This window comes from Ischnura elegans, chromosome 6 (genome assembly GCF_921293095.1).
Source record: "Ischnura elegans chromosome 6, ioIscEleg1.1, whole genome shotgun sequence".
Lineage (NCBI taxonomy): Eukaryota > Metazoa > Arthropoda > Insecta > Odonata > Coenagrionidae > Ischnura > Ischnura elegans.
The window spans coordinates 98,873,557-98,892,516 of NC_060251.1; the positions used below are offsets into that span (position 1 = coordinate 98,873,557).

At 38.4% G+C, this 18,960-nt stretch overlaps 1 protein-coding gene across 1 annotated transcript in view; it reads right to left on the reverse strand.

The window, feature by feature from the left end:
* Positions 1 to 887: 887 nt before the first annotated feature.
* The window catches only part of LOC124161247 (protein FAM43A), a 126,926-nt gene continuing 108,853 nt past the window's right edge, over positions 888 to 18,960 (reverse strand). The window contains exons 4-6 of the mRNA XM_046537530.1: positions 5,351 to 5,430; positions 3,806 to 4,042; positions 888 to 2,594 (exon numbers count right to left, since the gene is read on the reverse strand). Coding sequence (XP_046393486.1) covers positions 1,815 to 2,594; positions 3,806 to 4,042; positions 5,351 to 5,430 — 1,097 coding nt within the window. The 3' untranslated portion in view covers positions 888 to 1,814. The remainder of the gene's footprint in view (positions 2,595 to 3,805; positions 4,043 to 5,350; positions 5,431 to 18,960) is intronic.

Below are 18,960 nucleotides of genomic sequence, written 5' to 3' on the forward strand. Positions count from 1 at the left end.
GAAATTGAGTATTGCTCCAACCCCAACACAATCCTCCCCTACCAACGCACAATAGCAACCAAATAAACAACAAAATAACAATTTCTGAACCTGAAGATGTCGTCTCCATGACAAAACCGGTCGTTTTATATAAATTGTGTGAAAAAGTACCATAACTTTTTAATTGTTTAAAAATATTTCTGATGTTTAAGTTGAAAACACATCATTTTTAAACTAGAGAAACTTTGAGCCAAGGATATCCTTGTTAAGGCCATAATTATTCATTTTATTTATAACCTAAATTTGTCATAAATCTTAGAAAAATTGGCATTTTACCATAGGCCTACAGTATATTATAATATTGTGATCTATCTGTCAAAAATCTATTGATAAATTTACATTTTTGAATTATGAAGCTGTGAATATACCCACAGAAATATGTACATACAATTGATGTAATTAACATAAGGATGAGCAAAAATGGGGTTTTATTTTGTTCGGAAGACAGAAAAACCACTTCTTAGATTTCAAAATATTTATTTTATAATGTTGAACTGTAATCATTCATGAATAATGACTTTATAGCTGACATTTTCACATATGTACATTTATAATAACAAATAATGAAGATGTGGAAAATGAGGCTGATAATATGGTAATAACAGAGATGCAATGAAAGTACATGATTTGCAGTGCAGACACACAACACATTTTGATTTGCAGTGAGAACTCATTTAATCCTTCAGGTAGCTAACAAAATTGGATACTGTTCAATATTCAATTATCTAAACACGAATTGCTTCCTAATCAATTATGATATGATGTGATCACATGCAATTTTGAGTTGCTACTCACTAGCACCATGTATATTAAATCTTTTCCTCTATTAAGATTTTTCTGCCAGAGAGAAACTGAAATCTGTGAAATATTACACCATAGAGTCAAAATCAAGAAGCCAATTCTACATTTAATTGAAATTCACACTTTGTAAATGTCTTACAAATAATTGCGTTCCATTTTTCAAGATTAGGGGCTCATCTTGCGCATTCAGAAAACAGGTCAATAATGCATACTATAATTCAATTCATGATTCACATACTATCATATGTGAGGACATCAATGTACTTTTGATTCTCCAGTGCTTGCACTCATCTTATAACCAATTAAAATTGAAAGTATGCAACACTAGCACTGCAACATCAATGAAAATAGGCACATGTTAGCTTTACTCCATCTTTGTGAAACACAAAGTTGTGTGCAGTTTCTATTCTCTTACATGATAAAACTAACAATAAGCCCTCTAAAAATGCTGCAGCCAAAATCACACCAATAAATTTTCAGTAGGGTGAAATAGGTCTAATTTTACCACAAAGTCAAAGGTGAAAAGATGATAAATAGAAGCTTCTGTATAAGCAAAATGATAAGGGATAAGAGTGATAAAATGATGAGAAGAATTCTTTGAAAAAATACCAATTGATTTGCAAAAGCAAACCAAATGTTAAGGAATACTATGATACACTTATGTACACACAAAATGTTCAAACGCAGATTCTAAACCATCACACATTTAAAATGCATGAAACTGAAGGGGCAGGAGTCCACCCTAAGTCACTAAGAGATTCTGAGGTGAGAGATGTTGTTGCTTTTTAGTTTTCTCTCCACTTTCAGTGGCCCTGCACAAATCAGAAAACCCTAGATGCTGATAAACAACACCTTAAGAGGCACACACAGCAATTTGAATTGATTCAATTCTGCAGCAGACCCGTGAAAAATCCAACATATAAGTGTTCACTTGGAACGAAAGTCAATCACTCACGCTTACAACACATACGGAGTCACACCCTTATAAAACTCGAGTCTCTGTCGATCACCACGTTTGCCCCGCCTCCTTCCATCGCTCCCTCCTTGGCAGTCTCTTCTGCATAGCCACTCTCGTCACTAACACTGTCCTCCTCCTGTCCGTTACCACCGAGTCTACCCTCTTCCTCCTCCTCTGCCTCTCCGTAACCCTCCTCGTACAATGCCTTGCCTTCTTCCTCCTCACCCTCCGAGAGAGAATCACCGGCATCCGATAACGACTGCCTATCCGACAAGAGCTGAGGTGGAGGAGGAAACGTCTGAGAACGTCGCAGTTCTGGAGGGGGAATCGTTCGACCAGGGTTTGGGTTCAGTTCCGTTATGTTCTCCGGGAGTTTGAGGGTAAGCTCTTCTTCGTCTAAGTCTAAAGTCTGTTTGGAATTGAACACTTCCGAGGGTTCTTCCTCAACTTCTGGTATCCTCTCCTCAGCAGCGAAGCTGACTTGTCTCTTCCTGTTCCTCAGAGTATCGCTTTCGGGCTGGTCAGCTGCTTCTCCATTGACCCTTGACGATGGGATGGTGGCAATAGTGATGGGTCTCACTTCGGCGACTTCCTCGTCCTCCAGACCCTCCTCAATGGCAGTGAGCCGTGGTGCAGACTTTGACCTCTCCAGGGGTGGTCTGTAGTTCCGAGCACCTGTCGCCAGGAGGAGCCTCCTCCGTGGAATGAGAAGGCCAGGGTCATCGTGAACTCCGTTGGCCAAGGATAAGCGTGCTTTCTGCCTCACCAACTTGTCACGACGAAATTCTGAGAGGGCCTGGAAGTGATCAAGAGAGAAAGAATACTGTCAGATCAAAAGTAGCCAATAGAATTTGAAGCTTAGGAACTCAATGAGCTCATGATGTGAAATCATATGAATTTATTATCAGATTTAAAAAAAAATCCATAAGAAATGGTGCAAAATTACAAAAAATGGGAAATGTGAGGTCGAGGATATTTTCACTCTAAAATATGGCTAAATCCAATGCAATAATATTAATCATAGTTTTGCAAAATCCACATTTCTAAAAAGGCCAGAGAGTGTAAAATAATGGCCTGTGCTTGAATATGAAAATGGGTTGAAATCGTTCCCAATGCCTTTAGTTGAGCAACTATTTTGAAATGAGGCAAAATACATCTATAGAAACAATGTCTTTTTCTGATTCTTCAAATGGTTTTTAGAAGAAGATGGCTATAGTAATGCAGTTTTTTGAAGCATCTCAAGCAAGGGCTCAATGTATTAGGACAAACTAAACCAGGAAGAGTAGTTCTAATTGGGCATTTATCAGAAGAAAATGGACGAAGTAGTAAGGAAGAGAATTCCATGGCTCCAGTGGATGTGTTAGAAAAAAGTTGCAAAGAATTTATTTTATTTATTGTAAAATTCTTCCGATTAAGGTAGGTTTCTATGGAGTTCTAAAGGCCGTTTTACACGGTATACGGAATTGTGCAATCTGACGTACGTGAGAAGGCGCAATCAAAATTGCATCGTGTAAAGCAGTGAATTGCTAGAAAATTTGCGAGAATGCGTGGATGCGAGACTGCAAAATAGCCCCTGTTCTAATTTCGTTGATGCATTCGCGCAATTCCATGCCATTTTAGAAATTAATGCAGCTCTAACCTGCGCAATTCCGTGCCCCGTGTAAAACGGCCTTAAAGAAGTGATCTGGGAGCCTCCCTTTCCTTCCAGCACTGCCTTCTTCATTTCACTGCAAGGCCTAATCCCTTTCAATCTATCTAAAAATCCTATTCTTTTCCTTCCCCTCCCGTGTTTCCCTAACATTCTACCCTCTAACACCATTTTCATCATCTTCTCCCCGCTAAGAACTCCTCCCATCCATACCGTCTGTCTCCTTCGTATCTCATCTAAAAGATGCCTTTCCTACGGAAGATTAATCCCAAGTACTCCCATGTGAACATTGACATTGACATTCTACTAAATGCTTAACAGACAATAAAAAACCACATCTAATGGAATACTGTACCAACCTGAGCCAATCTTGCCCTGAGTTGCTCGGCCATTCTCTGAGCGTGGGCCTGTCGGGAACACAGCACCGCATGGCACCTCAGTTCCTGTCGCAGGCGCCTGCCCTCGTGCCTGTACACCCAGCAGAAGAGCCGCGGGTGGGATGGGGGCGCTGCACAGTATGTGACACGATGAGACCAGTACTCTGTCAAGCCGTGCTCACGAGTCACTGCCTTCAAGCCTGATGGGGTGACAGTCACCTGCAAACACATAATGCATTCAATATAATAAATTGTCCAATTTTATGAGCATATGGTGGGATTTTTCTATCATGGTGAAGTAAAAAAAACAGTTTGTTTGCCATTATCCACACTTTCAATTGAACTCACATTGACCTAGGGTGTCATTGTGAATTTGAAAGTGACGGTCACCTACATTAATAAATAAATAATATTAAAAGGGTGAACATTTGATAATTAATAGTAAGAGCTGTTGAAGCCTGGGCCTGTGCGTATGAAATTAAAAGAGCGGACATTTAATAATTAATACTGTATTTCAGAACATGACAAGCCGTGATCCTGACTCAAACTTATACTGGGGTCTACGCTGGCATTACAAGACCTCACTAGAATCATAATGAGCACTCAGACTCCACTCCATTATGAGTTACCAACTTTGAGTCCATAGTTAAAATATTTCTTGCATAGTGTTTCCTCAGATGAATGATTTTTATACTTAACATTCAGGCAAATGTTAAAAAAGGTCTCCTTAACTTAACCTGAACGCTTTAACATGATAGCAAGAGTTTTAAATGAGTAATACATCAACAAAAAGAAAAAAAATATGACTAGGTAAGATAGAAATATGTATCCTCTTAAACGACTGCAGCAAGAAAATATTTATCAATTTCTCGCATAAAAAGGTATAGTTTTATACCCTTGTGGAAAACTCCTTCACCACCTTATATATAACTACATATATCTAAAGAACACCCAAATAATCCCTAATTCATATTAGAAATAAGAAGTAATTTGTATTTTTATTGAAAGAATTTCTGTTTTTCTTAAAACTGGATTAGATAGAAATTTAGGGATAGTGGCTTTAAGATTCAGTTAACCTACTTTCCTTGATGGCAGGTCAACAAGATTACATCTCAGATTTAGCATAATTCATATTGCTTTATTTTGGATGATGAAAATGTTTGTACGGCTAAATAATGTATCACAGTCTGAATGTTTGTAAATTATGATTGACACAACAGCAGTAATTAAGATTAAAGATTGGATAGTCGAAGGCATAAAGTGAATTTATTTTGAAAAACATTTTTTTAGTACGCATTAAAAACTTATTTTCTAAAATGGAAATAGCTCATCAAATTAAGACAATGTTGTGTCATAAAGGATATGTATCCACCCCATGATCATTTACACATATTAAAATAATTTACTGATTTTTTTGTAGATAACCATTTATCTAACAGTTGAGTCCCAGTACTTGCTGCCTTTGATCTTTGATTTTGTCATGCATAAAACGACCAACATGGTACTAATTAAAGAATATAACTGTACCTTCATTCCCACATCTGGTTTTGAACTGCTGCAGTAATTCTTCCAAAGCGTTGCCAAGGGCTTCTCCAAACATCCTTCACCTGAAAGGAGAAAATATTCTTTGTTAAACCTATGATACACAAAGGCACACACAGCATATTGTTTAGTACAGTAACAGCTCCTTAAGTAACTAGGTATATCCAAAAGACAAACACAATTTAAAAAAATAACCATTAATGAAGAGGAAATAGATTATTTTTGTTGATTTCTACTAAAAATTGTGTTGATTTCACATTTACCCAATTCGGAAGATCGCAGGAGTATATGAAGTTCTAATTTGTTTTGAGATTGAACAGAGCAACAAAGCCACTTTGTTATAATGAAGATGATACATTTAACATTAAGTGAGGAGTAGGTCCTGGTAGCCTAGCTAGGGAGAAAAATTGGTAACCGATCGAAAGGTCCTTAGCTCAAATACAGATGTACTTCTTGGACACTGCCCCCAACGAAAAAAAAGTCCCTTTTCCTAAAAGTGTTCCATTGAATGTTCTGTGGATTACCATGCAATGACCTTTAGCCTCACCTCCCAAATCAAACAATGCGGTACCTTTCAGTGGAGTGAGTGCAGTAAATACGAAATTGAAAATGGTTGGATAGTAAAATGGCAGAGGAGTGGAATAGGGTCTATATTCCACACAGCAATTGCCCAAGTTCTCTAAAAATGGGAAATGAGGAATTGAAAACGTCGAGTCGTAAAGTAAGTATATTAGTGTGACCAGGGGTGCCAACTTATACAAGGAAATATTGGGGGTCCACACTTGGGGTCTTGCCCCGGGAAAATGTTATAAATAGTGAGTTTTTAAGTTTTTTTTTAGCATTTTAGAAGAGTCACATGATCAACATTAGGATCCTGAAAACTCGACTCTCGATAACTTGACACTTGGGAAAAATCGACAAGCCTGATACACCTTTTCCTCGTCCCTCATATCGAATTTTGAGGGGGTTCATGCCCCCTCAAGCCCCATGGGATCGGCGCCACTGGGTTACTATAACTGATATATTGATATACCTATTGACGCCCGGATTGAGTTATCTGGGCGTCACCTATCTCGGGTTAAATATACGGTCTCCATATTGGTCTCACGGTACGTTACATCCAGCTCACCGAGAGCCGAGAAAGGTATTGACGAGGTCCCAGCTCACCTTGAAACTTGGATGATTCATTAAAAATTGAAATTGGAAGAAAAGAGGAAAGATCCACTCGAAATAGCACTCAAGCGAAGTGCGGTCTAAAAGGCTGGAGAACTGACTCTCTGTCGTGGCGAGGCTGTCGAGTCATTCATTGAAAAGACGAAATGCATTCTATGAAGCTTTGGTGGGTAGAATGTCAAGGAGTAGGTCAGAGCGATAGACCACCGCCTATTCCCTTCGACTCCTATTATTCCATTCACGTGGGAAGTTGACAGAAAAATATTTTATCTGGGAAAGGAGAGGGACAATTTGACTCGGCAGAAATAATCGATTTTATGACTCCTTTTTTCATACCTATTATACCTTCATGCACGATTTAAACGGATACGAATATTCACCTCGTCGGACTTTTTCGAGCAAGAGATTTGCATTTAATCTGGCATATAATAGTAATTTTATGTTTAACTTGATAGACGCCCCAATATCAGGAAAATATATAGGAAACTAACGACAGATTGTCACCGGATGTCAACGTCGACAGTTATCGCGTCACCAATGAATGAATAAATATAAACTACAAGCATCGTTGATGTTATACAGGCGAAAGGTAGCTGGATTTTCCACGAATAAATTGAATTAATGTAAGATACAAGCATCGTTAATGTTGTACAGGCGAAAGGTAGCTGGATTTTATGCGAATAAATTGATAGAAAAGTATTCACGATCCTTAAGTTTCATTTTAAATTGTTAAAATCACCACGCAAATGAAATTAGAGCATTTTTCAGAAGCAAGCAATGATTTTTTTTTAATCGAATTACCGACTTCAAGCTGGAGGCAGACCTGACCGTAAAAATGTTTCACATCTAAAACTTCTTTAAACGATTACTTAATCGATTTATGACTTTGAGAAGAAATTGAAATTAAAACAGCCATTTTACATCCTTCCAAAAATTACTCGATCGATATAATTTCTCACGGCTAAGCGAAAGAAAAGGCACTATCTTCATGAAAGTGAGGAATAACTTTTCGCAATTTATTTGCGATAAAATTAGGGAGTCACAAACGTATTGATTTAATTGCCGCAATAATTATAATCCGTGAAACTGTTGAAGGCACTGTTCTAATCAAGGATTCAGTTAGTGAAATTATTGTTTGTACAAACTGATGAGTATAAACGGGGTACAGCGTATGGGAGATGACTCTACTGCTTCACCAGCGCAGCATCAACATTTAGGGCAAGTTGTTACAGTAGGAATTGAAGACCTAACAGTCTTGCAACTCATATCGTCGTACGCCTTGCCATAATGCGTCCCTTGGTATGCCAACCACGCAATTTCCCCCTCAATTACGTTATATGATCTCTATATCTTTCATTGCGAAGGGTCATTGCACTGGCGAATGTTCGAAACTTATGTTCATCTCTGAACGGATCCCAAGACAATGCGCGCAACCAATGACTTATTTCCTTTGTGCAGAACACCTGTGAGATGAGAAGCGAGTAACGTTGACGACGGTAGCGGTATCGCGAACACACGGCGTCCTACTTTTGGAAGGGAATAAAGCGAAGGACACAGTATGGATGCTAGGATTGACCCTAATACATCCGCTTCCCGTAAGGGGCCTGGGACAAATCACAGATCAAGGTAGGCGATCAATAGATCGCTATCATCAGGGTATTGGAGAAAGTTTAAGGCCATTGAATTGGGTAATAGTGGACCATTCGGAATTAGGGTGAGACGAGGCCAATTGAATAAACTAGTGTCTACCACTAGTGCGTTCCAAATGATAGAATGTGAACGCGGTGGAATGACCGCTCCGTCAAATGAGGCTTAAGGTAAGTGGAATAAAATCGTGGAGTACAAAAGTGAGACTCATGGAAAAGGAAAAAAATATTATAAACACGCTTTCTCCGAAATCAGTATAAAATCCACTCGAAAGTAAAAGAAATAATCTTTACATTACTCGGAAAGTATAACGTGTGTGCAGATTACGTTTACTAGAGATGAGCAGGGGCGGATACAGGATTTTTTCTGGGGGGGGGGGGCACAAGGTCCAGACAGGCAAACGGCCTTATCATATCTGAGATTGAAAACAAACATACAGCAATTACTGTGGGAAATATTCTCTTTATATAAACATGAAAATTATTAACATGAAATTGAATGATTGAGGCTCCGTAATACAAAATAAAACGAACGTAATTATAACCGTATTAAAAATCTTGTCTATTTTTTAAGCGTCTGGGGGTGGGGGGGGGAGGGTAGGTGCCCCCGTGTTCCCCCCTAAATTCACCGATGGAAATGAGTGTAGAAGAAGGTGAGGAAATATTGGCACGCAATATTAATGCCTTAACCTAATCAGCACACACCCTTTATTCCCTAAGTGATGGAAAGCTTATTTTTACTTTTCAGCGCACTTTTTTTTACTATTTTCGGAGAAAGCGAGTTTAAAAAATATGTATTACACTATTAGTATTTTCCACTTTTTAGCGGTGAATCATGTAATCGATTAAACCAGAGCTGTCTAAGGAATTTCTGCGAAAAAACGCATGACTATCTATTGGGAAAATTTAAAACTATTTTCCATATGGAAATTTAGTTAATGAATTAGAGCGCAATGGAACAAAATTCAATGTTATTCATATTATTATTCAATATTAAATTGCCATCAGAAATAAAGAAGTGACCAAAATTTCACCCCGAACCAACAATGGTAAGTGGGATAAAAATGAATGACAAGATTCCATCGATAAACAGATTAACAGCCGAAGCTAGTTTTTTTATTAATAATTTAATTAATTAAAAAAAGTATTGGTTACTGGAGTCTTACATAGAGACATCTTAGTAATTCGCTTTTGGTTCTTCAGAAGAAGGATTACTTCTACTTATTAATTTTATAACAAGATATTTGATAGAAAAAAGTATTTTTTTAAATCGGCTTTGAGATATTTATTGCACAAATATCTGTTCAACCAACACAAAACAGCCGCACATAGTAATATTGTTAATACGCGAACATTGTCGGTAGAATTAAAAAAATCGAATTAATCCGTGCCAACCGACCTGAATCGGAAGATTAGTGAGATAGCACAAAGGTGAAAAAATAAATAAAATGTTAGCGAGGGGAAGTGGGTCTCCATTGAGCAGTGTGCAATTATCGAACCGGTCCTTTTCATCTCGAGCCGACGAACGAATCCGTTTGCCGTTGGAGTGGAGGGCGAAATTTGGCGCGGAGGTTGTTATCCGAGGAGGCCGTTTTTGGAGGGGCCGTTAACAGCTCCCGTCGTCGCCTTCCTTACAATCTTCGCCCAACCTCGTTCCCCCGATCCAATCTGCCCCTCCCTCTGCTCTGCCACTCTTACATAGAAGGCCCTTTGCCTCTCTCGTAATCGACGCAATTCCCATAAGGGAAAGAAGAGAGACACGGAGGGAAAGAAGACACTTCTCCAACTCGCCCCATATAATGTCCGTGTTCTCCGATCCCACTTCTCTCGCACCGCTCCCTTCACACGCGTGCGGATAAAATTCAATTGCAGACATCGGAAACACGCTGGTTCTGCACGGAGGAGCTGATCCCCGTATTATCCCCGTCGTTAGCGGATCATTTTTTTATCTCGTATGAAAGAGTCGGGGCGGTCTGGAGTGATTGGGGGCCCTCGGTCTGGGCTCCTTACCGGGGGAGGTTCTGGAAAATTTTTAGGGTATTGATTGTCCGGAAATGGATTATGACGCTATTCTTGCTGTTAAAAACAAGATAAAAGTTAATAAAAAATAGCAATTCCGTAAGAAAAAATATTGCAAAAGGTGAGAATTTTTCAGTTTATAAAATTTAACAATTTATTACCGTTCTATTACCTATTTAGTGAATTTTTCCCTTGAAAATGCGCTGAAATCTAAAAAAAATCTCTAAAATAACCTTTTCGGAACATCCCTTTCAAAAAATCATCATGCTCTCTTTATTCTTCTGACACCTTTTTTATGATATTATTTTATTTTTTTATTTTTATATGATATTTTTACACTGAGTATGCTTTAAATAAAAAAAATTAATGAAAACTTCGAATTTTATAATAGCAAAAAAACTTTGGCTCAAGGGATCTGAGTTTTCTTTTTCACATACGCTTCACTATTATCTGCGTTATGGGGGCCCCCAAAGTCGCCGACCGACCTCGTTAAGAACATCCGAGAATATATTAACCCACCGAGGGCTGGGCTAAGAGATTCCTTACCTTAACGATGAACCAGAATTCTAATTACGTCACCAACTCATGAAAAGTAGGCGGCAACATTTGCGAAAATTTTGATGCAAATTTAGGAGAAAACTACCGAATCAAACCTTTTTTTTTCGTCCTAACTTACCTTTCCCTTCCACCGACCGAATAACTTTAAAGAAATGTTATTTGGAGTCAAATGAACCAGCCCCTAACTAAATGATTATAGAGATGAAAGGCGGTTTTCAGTTCAGATTCGCTGATTATGTCTAGTTTTTTCGATCTATATTTGCGTTGCCCCCGGTAACTTATCCGAAGCAAAGGTTAATTACATGGAACCTGCGACGAAGCAATTGTCTTTCGGCGTGAGCCTTAAGAAGTATTTTTTTTTCAGTAAGCCACAGAAGTAATCCTGGATAAAAGCAGTCGCGGGATGCCATCTGGCGAGTCGAGAGGAAATGAAGTCATCTCATTTCATTCGCTGAGTAGGTACCACCTGTGGTCTTTATTGCTGCAACGTTGAATAAGATAAGACGAAATACAAAATGTTAAAATCTACCCAAATCACTAGCTCTTCCTGCTGATTAGAAACGCCTTGCAGATCACTAGGGTTTAGTTATAGCTAACCTAATCTAGCTTTTCTAGTAAAACAATGCCAAATGAATTGCAATTCTTCAAATTCTTAGCTAAATTAAATGATCATACTTATTTCGATAAACTGCATCATTAGACTATAAATGTATACAGTGCACAGCAACCAGTAGTCTCATCAAATTGTAAATAGGATGAAAATTGCAATACATTCAACAGAGAATGAGATCCCAACAGAGTCACCACGTCAACTTTAGTACCTTGGGTAACAGTTCATACTACTTACTAAAATTTGATGAGAATCCTAAAATTTTAAATAGAAAGAACGCAACGTGGAAATTGTATAATGCTAAAATAATACAAGTCCTAAATAGAAGATGTGAATAGAGCTGTGTAGTTCATGAATGAATCGTTCAAAATGAACGATTCAAGGGCATAAACCGAATGAATTGAATCTGCGATTTCCATTCAAATCGTTCAAAATGAACGCCGAATCCAAATCGTTCGCGCCCCCCTGGACGCTTTAAAATAGACAAGATTTTTAGCAAGATTATTATTAATTTCGTTTTATTTTGTGTATAACGGAGACTCAATCATTTAATTTCATTTTAAATAACTTTCATATCAAAATAAATAGAAAATTACCACAGTAATTGTTCCCCCAAGAAAAAAATCCTGGATCCGCTCCTGATTACGCATGCATAATGTATTCTCCATGGATTCAACATTCACACAGATTCGAGATTCAGATGGATTCGATATTCACATGGATTCGAGATTCCCACGGTTCATTATGAACGATTTAAAGAACAGATTCATTGCCACTAATCAAAACCCATGAACCGAATCCACCAAATGAACCGAAATTCCCACCTCTAATGAATGGACCAATTTGTTCAATTTACAATAATAAAGGCTTCACTTAATGGAATATTATCTCCAAATTATCATTCATGTTTACGAAAATGTTCTATCAAATTAGTTTTAAACTTACCAACGTCCACCCTTTTAGGGCACGCTTCTATATACTTGGTATTTTAAGTAATTTGCAAAGAGGATAGAAGAGTCACTATTCCCCAATACTTCCGCCATTTATCATCGTAAAATTTTATCTTGGCAGCTCTCTTTTCGAGGAGTTATTTATAAATTTTATATTCACGGAAGATGAATATTTAACTTCATGTTCATTTTTTCAGTAAGCCACAGAAGTAATCGTGGATAAAGCACTGGCGGGATGCTATCTTGCGGGTCGGAAGGAAATGAAGTCATCTCGTTTTGTTTATTTAGAGCACTTAATCGCTTCACATAATAATGACTTTTTATTCTGAACTGTTCAACACAGACATATTCATTCTTACGCGGCAATGAGGAGCAACGCGGGGAAGTACACTTGTTCTTCTTAGGTCGAAAATATCAATGTAGGTGATTGAAAATGCCAAGAGTGAGAATTGGGATTAATGGGGAAAAAAGTTAACTTTAAAAATGAGATTAAGCATTAATAAAAATGGAATCCGTGATGCATTGAGAAGGTAAAAAATTCAAATGTCGGCGTCATGTACATTTTCGCGCAGCCCTTATGTCAACTATTAATGTAAAGCATTAACATATTTTGGTCCTCATTAAATAATATCCAATAAAACTTCTATATCCATCTGAGACACTGCGGGATTAAGCCGAAATTTTAAGTGGGATATTACGTCCTGTGATGGAAAAGAATTTCCTCTACGTTTATAGTTTTCCATACGAAAATTTCCCATTCCATGCATTCACATGGTAATTACATCAGAGGAAAAATTATAGATGTTTCACAGTCTATAAAATAACAAAGATTAAAAATAAGTAAGGAATTAACTGAACAGTAACTGCGATAGTTTAAAGTAATATCTCATCGCCGAAAAAAAAATCTATATGCATTGCACAAGCTATTGTGATTTCTGTGCGGGACCGAACAGATGATCGTGACTGCGGCTCTCAAGAGATTGGCGCGGCTGTGTTGGACGCTAAGATATGTTATTCCTTGAAAACGGTTCCTCGGACTTAGAAGGGAAGTGAATTTTTGACCGAAGGAATTGAAAAATTTTCATTCTAGCGATAGAATGGATGAAACTTGGTCTGTTTGGGAAATTTAATTTTTATTGCATTAAATACTGTGAGCTACCCCTAAATTTTGAACAATCGACCTAATATTTTTTTGTATTCTGATTATACTCCATACAGCTCGAGCTAAGAGTTTAAAATCGAGGACTCACAAAAAAATAAGCCACACTCCACTGTGCAAAACCTATCGTGATCCCTTCAGTACAGCTTTTTACACCGCAATCCACATTTCTTGCATTGCCACACTCAAAGACATTTTTTTCACTTTCGGAGGCACGCAGACTTGTCGAAGTTCTACTGCAGATGGCACACGCAATGCTATCAAAGTCGTAAAAAGCGGCAGAGGATCTCGGTGGGTGTAAGGGAGGGAAATGGCTCGACCTATATCGCCTGCCTTAAGGGACGAAAATCGCCGTCCCGTGAACATCGGGAGAAGTGAACGGGTCACGTTGCCGCTTGAGATGTCTTTGGCCGTAAGGATAAGACCGTAAAATGTACCCACCCCTCTCTCCAACCCCGCTATCACAAACTGTCAACCCGATGATCTTACGCCGGAATACTCCCGGTGCGAAAGACCACAAGAAAGCTACCAAGAAAATCTTTATTCTGTTACCTTTAGCTACCAGTTGATTACACCAGGACATAGTATTCTTTCTTGTGGTCGTTACGATAGTCTTGTTAGTGTAATGGCCTCTTAGATAAACTCGGATGGGAATTTCTGTCAGACAATAGATTGAAAAATAGACTAAACCTTTTAGATAAATTCTAGAGCAGTTGTCTTATCTAACGAAGTTAGCCATACCTTACGGACGCCAACATACTACGGAAGATCAGATCATATAAATGAAATAAGAGAGACAGGCTGTAGAACAGACAGATTCAGAATGTCTTTTTCTCCAGGATCAATAAGAGATTATAACGGCAGCGTTAGAACTCACAAATAGATTAGATGACTTTGTAGTGTAGCCTACTAACTTGTGTATAATCTAATGCATGTTTCTCAAATTTATTATTATTTCTAACAGCATGTGGTAGTATAATTTGTTAGTATGCGTAACACTTATATCCGTGCGGTGTGCATGTTGGTAACCAATTGCATTCTGGTGATTGATCGCCCACAGCCAAACACCCTAGAGGTGGCTCGCAGGGTATTATGTAGATGTATTCCTATCCCGTCTATTGCATGGAGGCATTAACTTCAGCAAATTTGTTTGACTTAATTCCTTAGATAAAATATTTAAAAAACTAAATCCTCTGCCCACTTTCCGTGAGTGATGAGCTCACGGGTGATCACATTAGAGTTTTGGTTCATCTACTCGATCTGGATCAACCTTTCACTATCAGAATAGAGCGCTAAAACAGTAACGGTAACATGGAGTGACGGAAAAATACGGGTCTTTTTCGAGTTCAAACTCTATCACATTCGGCTATTAAAGAAGGTAAAGAGGCTTACCGATTGACATTTTAGTTTTTAAACATGCCAAGCCTAATCCTCAATGTATCGCCTGGTTGCGCAAATTTGCATAAAAACTTAGAAATTCAAAATCAACGTTGAGAGAACAATTTCATTTCGCACACGAATTTTTATACCAGCTTTTTCTTAACTTTTGCTTACTCTGTTTTTTTTCTCCGTTTCCAACAAAAAAGCATAAATAAAAAAGTAAATAAAAATGTAATAAAAAGGATTTTTAAACGCGCTTTTTCCAAAAACATTAAAAATACGATAAAAAGTAAGCTTTTCATCACTCGGATAATAATGCGTGGGTGCTGATTAAGTCTAGATTAAGTCGGCATCCCAATCCTTACTCACGTCAAAGGATCTTCTTCACTCATTTCAAATAAACCCGATTAGCAACCACTATTTATTCTCCGAGTGATTAAAAAAAATACTTCTTACTTCTGAGTGAATTTCCTACTGTTTTTCGAAAAAAAAAGTTTATAAAATATTTTTCATTTTACTTTCATTTCAAGTTTGCAATAGTGTTTTACGCAGAGCAAACATAGCGCAAATCATTTTCAGCTACGTAAATACCCATTTACATAATGTGGTGGAGAGGGTAACCTCACCCAGATGGTGATTAGCTGATTTTTTAAAAAGAAAATTACGTCGCAAATTATTCAGGCACGCGCGCTGGCATAACGCCAACAAATCGAATTCCGACTAGCCTGCTGTTCCCATTCATGTCCAAAAGTCATTACTCAGCAACGGAGAGAGAGAACTTTCAACGTCCACGAATTCAGCAGACGGGCCGAGACGGGTGAAGGACTCTTACTTAGTTTTGTGTTTGACTAAAACAAGCGGAGACAGGATCAGGTGATTTTATTTCTCCCTACCTCATCAAATGCCTTGATACTGACTTAATGTCAACCACCTCGGTAGCTTCAATGCAGCTCGCAATTCCAAGTCTCATTACGAAATGCGGAAGGTTATTTAAAAGCTTGAGGTTAGTTTCTCAACCTTCCGTAAATAAGGATGGATTTCAAATACAAGAGTCGATTTTGATGAGCAATATGACGCTACAAGGTAAAGTTCTCGCATTTGAAATAATGTGGACCACTTGTTTGAACCATTAAGTACAGATATATTTCATAGCGACCACGAGGACATCATCTTAGAACCTCCGTAGGAGGAAAACACTATAGCTCTAACACATTGTAGTCATTTCTAGTTCGGGGAAAAGAGCGGAGTTATATATAGCGGAGCGAAAATAGCATGCCGTTAAATAAATTATTGTAAACAGACATGCGAGTATTGGTAATTTATTTTTTCTTCTTTCCCATATCATTTGTATTTTTAAAAATAACGAATCATAATTAATATTTTTCTTATTTTTTTTTGCTTTTAGACGTATTCGCGAATGCGAAATTCAACATATTTTCTTACGAGTACATATTTTTTTTTCTTTTTCATCTTTTTTTCGAAGATTAAAAATTACTCTCATAAGTAAGATTAGAAGGAGGTGTAGATGGGGACTCGTAGGAGAGTAATTTGTTTAGGCTCTGTACTTGAAGTTGGGATACTTGGATCGTAGTCCCAAATTTCTGTTAGAAGCGTGTTATCGTATATTAGTCCCTTTCATATTAGATTTGAAAGTATTAACAACACGAAAAATGAAATTGTATGAGATTTTCGAGCGTATCTGATAAGATGGGTTAAGAAGCCAATGGGTACATTTAATTTTCTTTCTAAACAGATTCAGGTACAGAAATTGATAAAAGAAACATAGAAAAACCCAAGAAGGCAAGGGGTAAACAGTCCAGCCGCCGAGAGTCGTCCGATGACAGGCAGAATGGTCTAGTTCGGGGTAGAGGACATGGTTGCCAGGTAAGAATGTGAAACGCCCACGTCACATGTAAACAAAAGGGTTCCGTGAAGAAAGAAGCTTGATGGGACGACGAGTGTGAAGGATCCAAAGGAAGAATCGATTGTTTCTAGATGATTCGAAGGAAGGGCTTGATTTGGTGGCTCAGGCTTGATTCGGTGTTTCATATGCGTGTGACAACGTTGGATGACTAGACGAGGGTATGAGGTGCGTTTGGGGGAAGGCGGTCGGCTGCAAACCGTGCTGGCGCAGGGTTTTCCGCCCCTCCTTTTGCGCTGTCATCGGACAACTCTCGCCGGCCGGTCAGTTAAGCGAGTCTCCATTCTGTACTCGGATCGAGGGGAAAAATAAATGCACTACTAAGTATCTAGTTAGTATCGTTCGTTTTATTTCATTTGAACGCCGGCCTCGGTGGCGGCGGGGTAGAGTCCTCGCATGCCAAACCGAAGGTCGCGGGTTCGAGTCCCGGGTAAGGTTACAGGTTACAGTACAAACCCTGCGCCAGGTTAAGGCCTGGGTAAGTTACACTTCTCCAAGGCATGAGCTTGTGTGAATGTCCTTCATTGTAAATTGTTAATTCCCCATTGTAAAGGCCGTAAATGTGCTGTTTATGGGGTGATGGAAATAAATGAATTTATGATGTGTTGATTAATATAATGAGACGGAGGAGTGAGAGGATGGATTTATTTTGAATGACTCTTCGTTTTTTTGCGTATCGTTCAAACAGCAAGCTTATAGTGAAGGGAAATCGACCAGGGAGCTAAGTGCCTAAGGGAGATGGAAGTGTGAAGAGGGTTCAAGTAGTAATCCCTGTATGAGGGGGGGGGGAGGTCAGATCGGGGTGGGTGATAAAGGGACTTTAAATTGCCCTCAGGTTCCCCTCACTTCTCCCGTGATTTAGCGCCCTGCGAGAGAATGGATTGCCGCCCCGGAACACCTCGAAGAGCCCCAGCAAGGGCGGAAGAAGCGTCGACAAATTATCACGAGCCGGCCGACAACTTTTCCACCCTCCCCCCCACCCGCAGACACCCCAGTTGGCAAGTTCAAGGGTTCGAAGCGGGAGAAGCATCGGAAGTCGCCCACAGGAACGGTTTCGACGGAGGGAGGAAACGCTAAGATATTCCAAGGCTCTCTCTTGACGAGATTGATGCGTGACTAGGAAAACGTGTTGATTGATTTTAAAATAGGGGGATTGAATTTTCCGCAGTAATTCGTACCTTTTTTCAATATATAATCTCATTGAACTGTGTGTGTGTGACGGCTGAACATAATACTTAAAAAGTTTTAAAACTTTAAGTATAAAATCAAATGCACCAATAAATATTTAGTTAGCCTCGTTCGTTTTATTTTCTTAATTTCTGTACCTAACTCTCTTTAAAAAAAATAATCATTTGTACCCATAGGCTCCTCGCCCTCTCATTTATGTGTTGAATAGTGTAATGAGACGGAGGAGTAAACGGATGGATTTCTTTTGGAACGATTCTAGTTTTTTGCGAATTGTTCCAGCAACAAGCTTATAAACAGAAAAGACGCGAGTTGTGAGTATAAATAGAATAATTTTCTTTGTTTCAGACTTTGGTTCAAAAAGAAGAGAAAATGTTAATTGAGAATTGACTATGCATTTGAGATATATCTACATCTAATTTCCAGCGACAGATTTGCAAAAGATAAGTGACGAGAATTCCAAATTCCATTTATTGCGATAAGCGTACGCGATCCCTCTACGCCACGTGGCTTGTGAGGTTTCGACACAATTACATACCTGCGGCAAATGGCAGAAAAATACACACATCCCTTAACTACAAATTATATTCCACAAAAATACTTGCCAAAAGTGTATCATCTGAATCGCGTATTCACGAACATAAAAACACCTCCTTACGATTTTTTAGCCTTGGAATATGCTAAGTTGAAGACCCTTTTGTGTTGCGTAACAAAAAAGCATCGTATACAGAGCAATATATGCTGTAATAACTTTATATTAAACCTTGTGTTCACTCACTTTATATAAATCCCTACGCCAAAAGCTGTAATGAAATACTTAGCAGAAAATTGCTAGGGACTTAATAAAAATAAACACGAGATGGTGGATCCTCAATAGTAATATTCGTGGCTACCTACGTTCATAAAAATTCTGAAATACAATCTTCTCACTGTACTTGCTAAACTGGCGGCCGGAAGAAATAGGCTTTCCGTGATATTTTATGGATTTCGCATT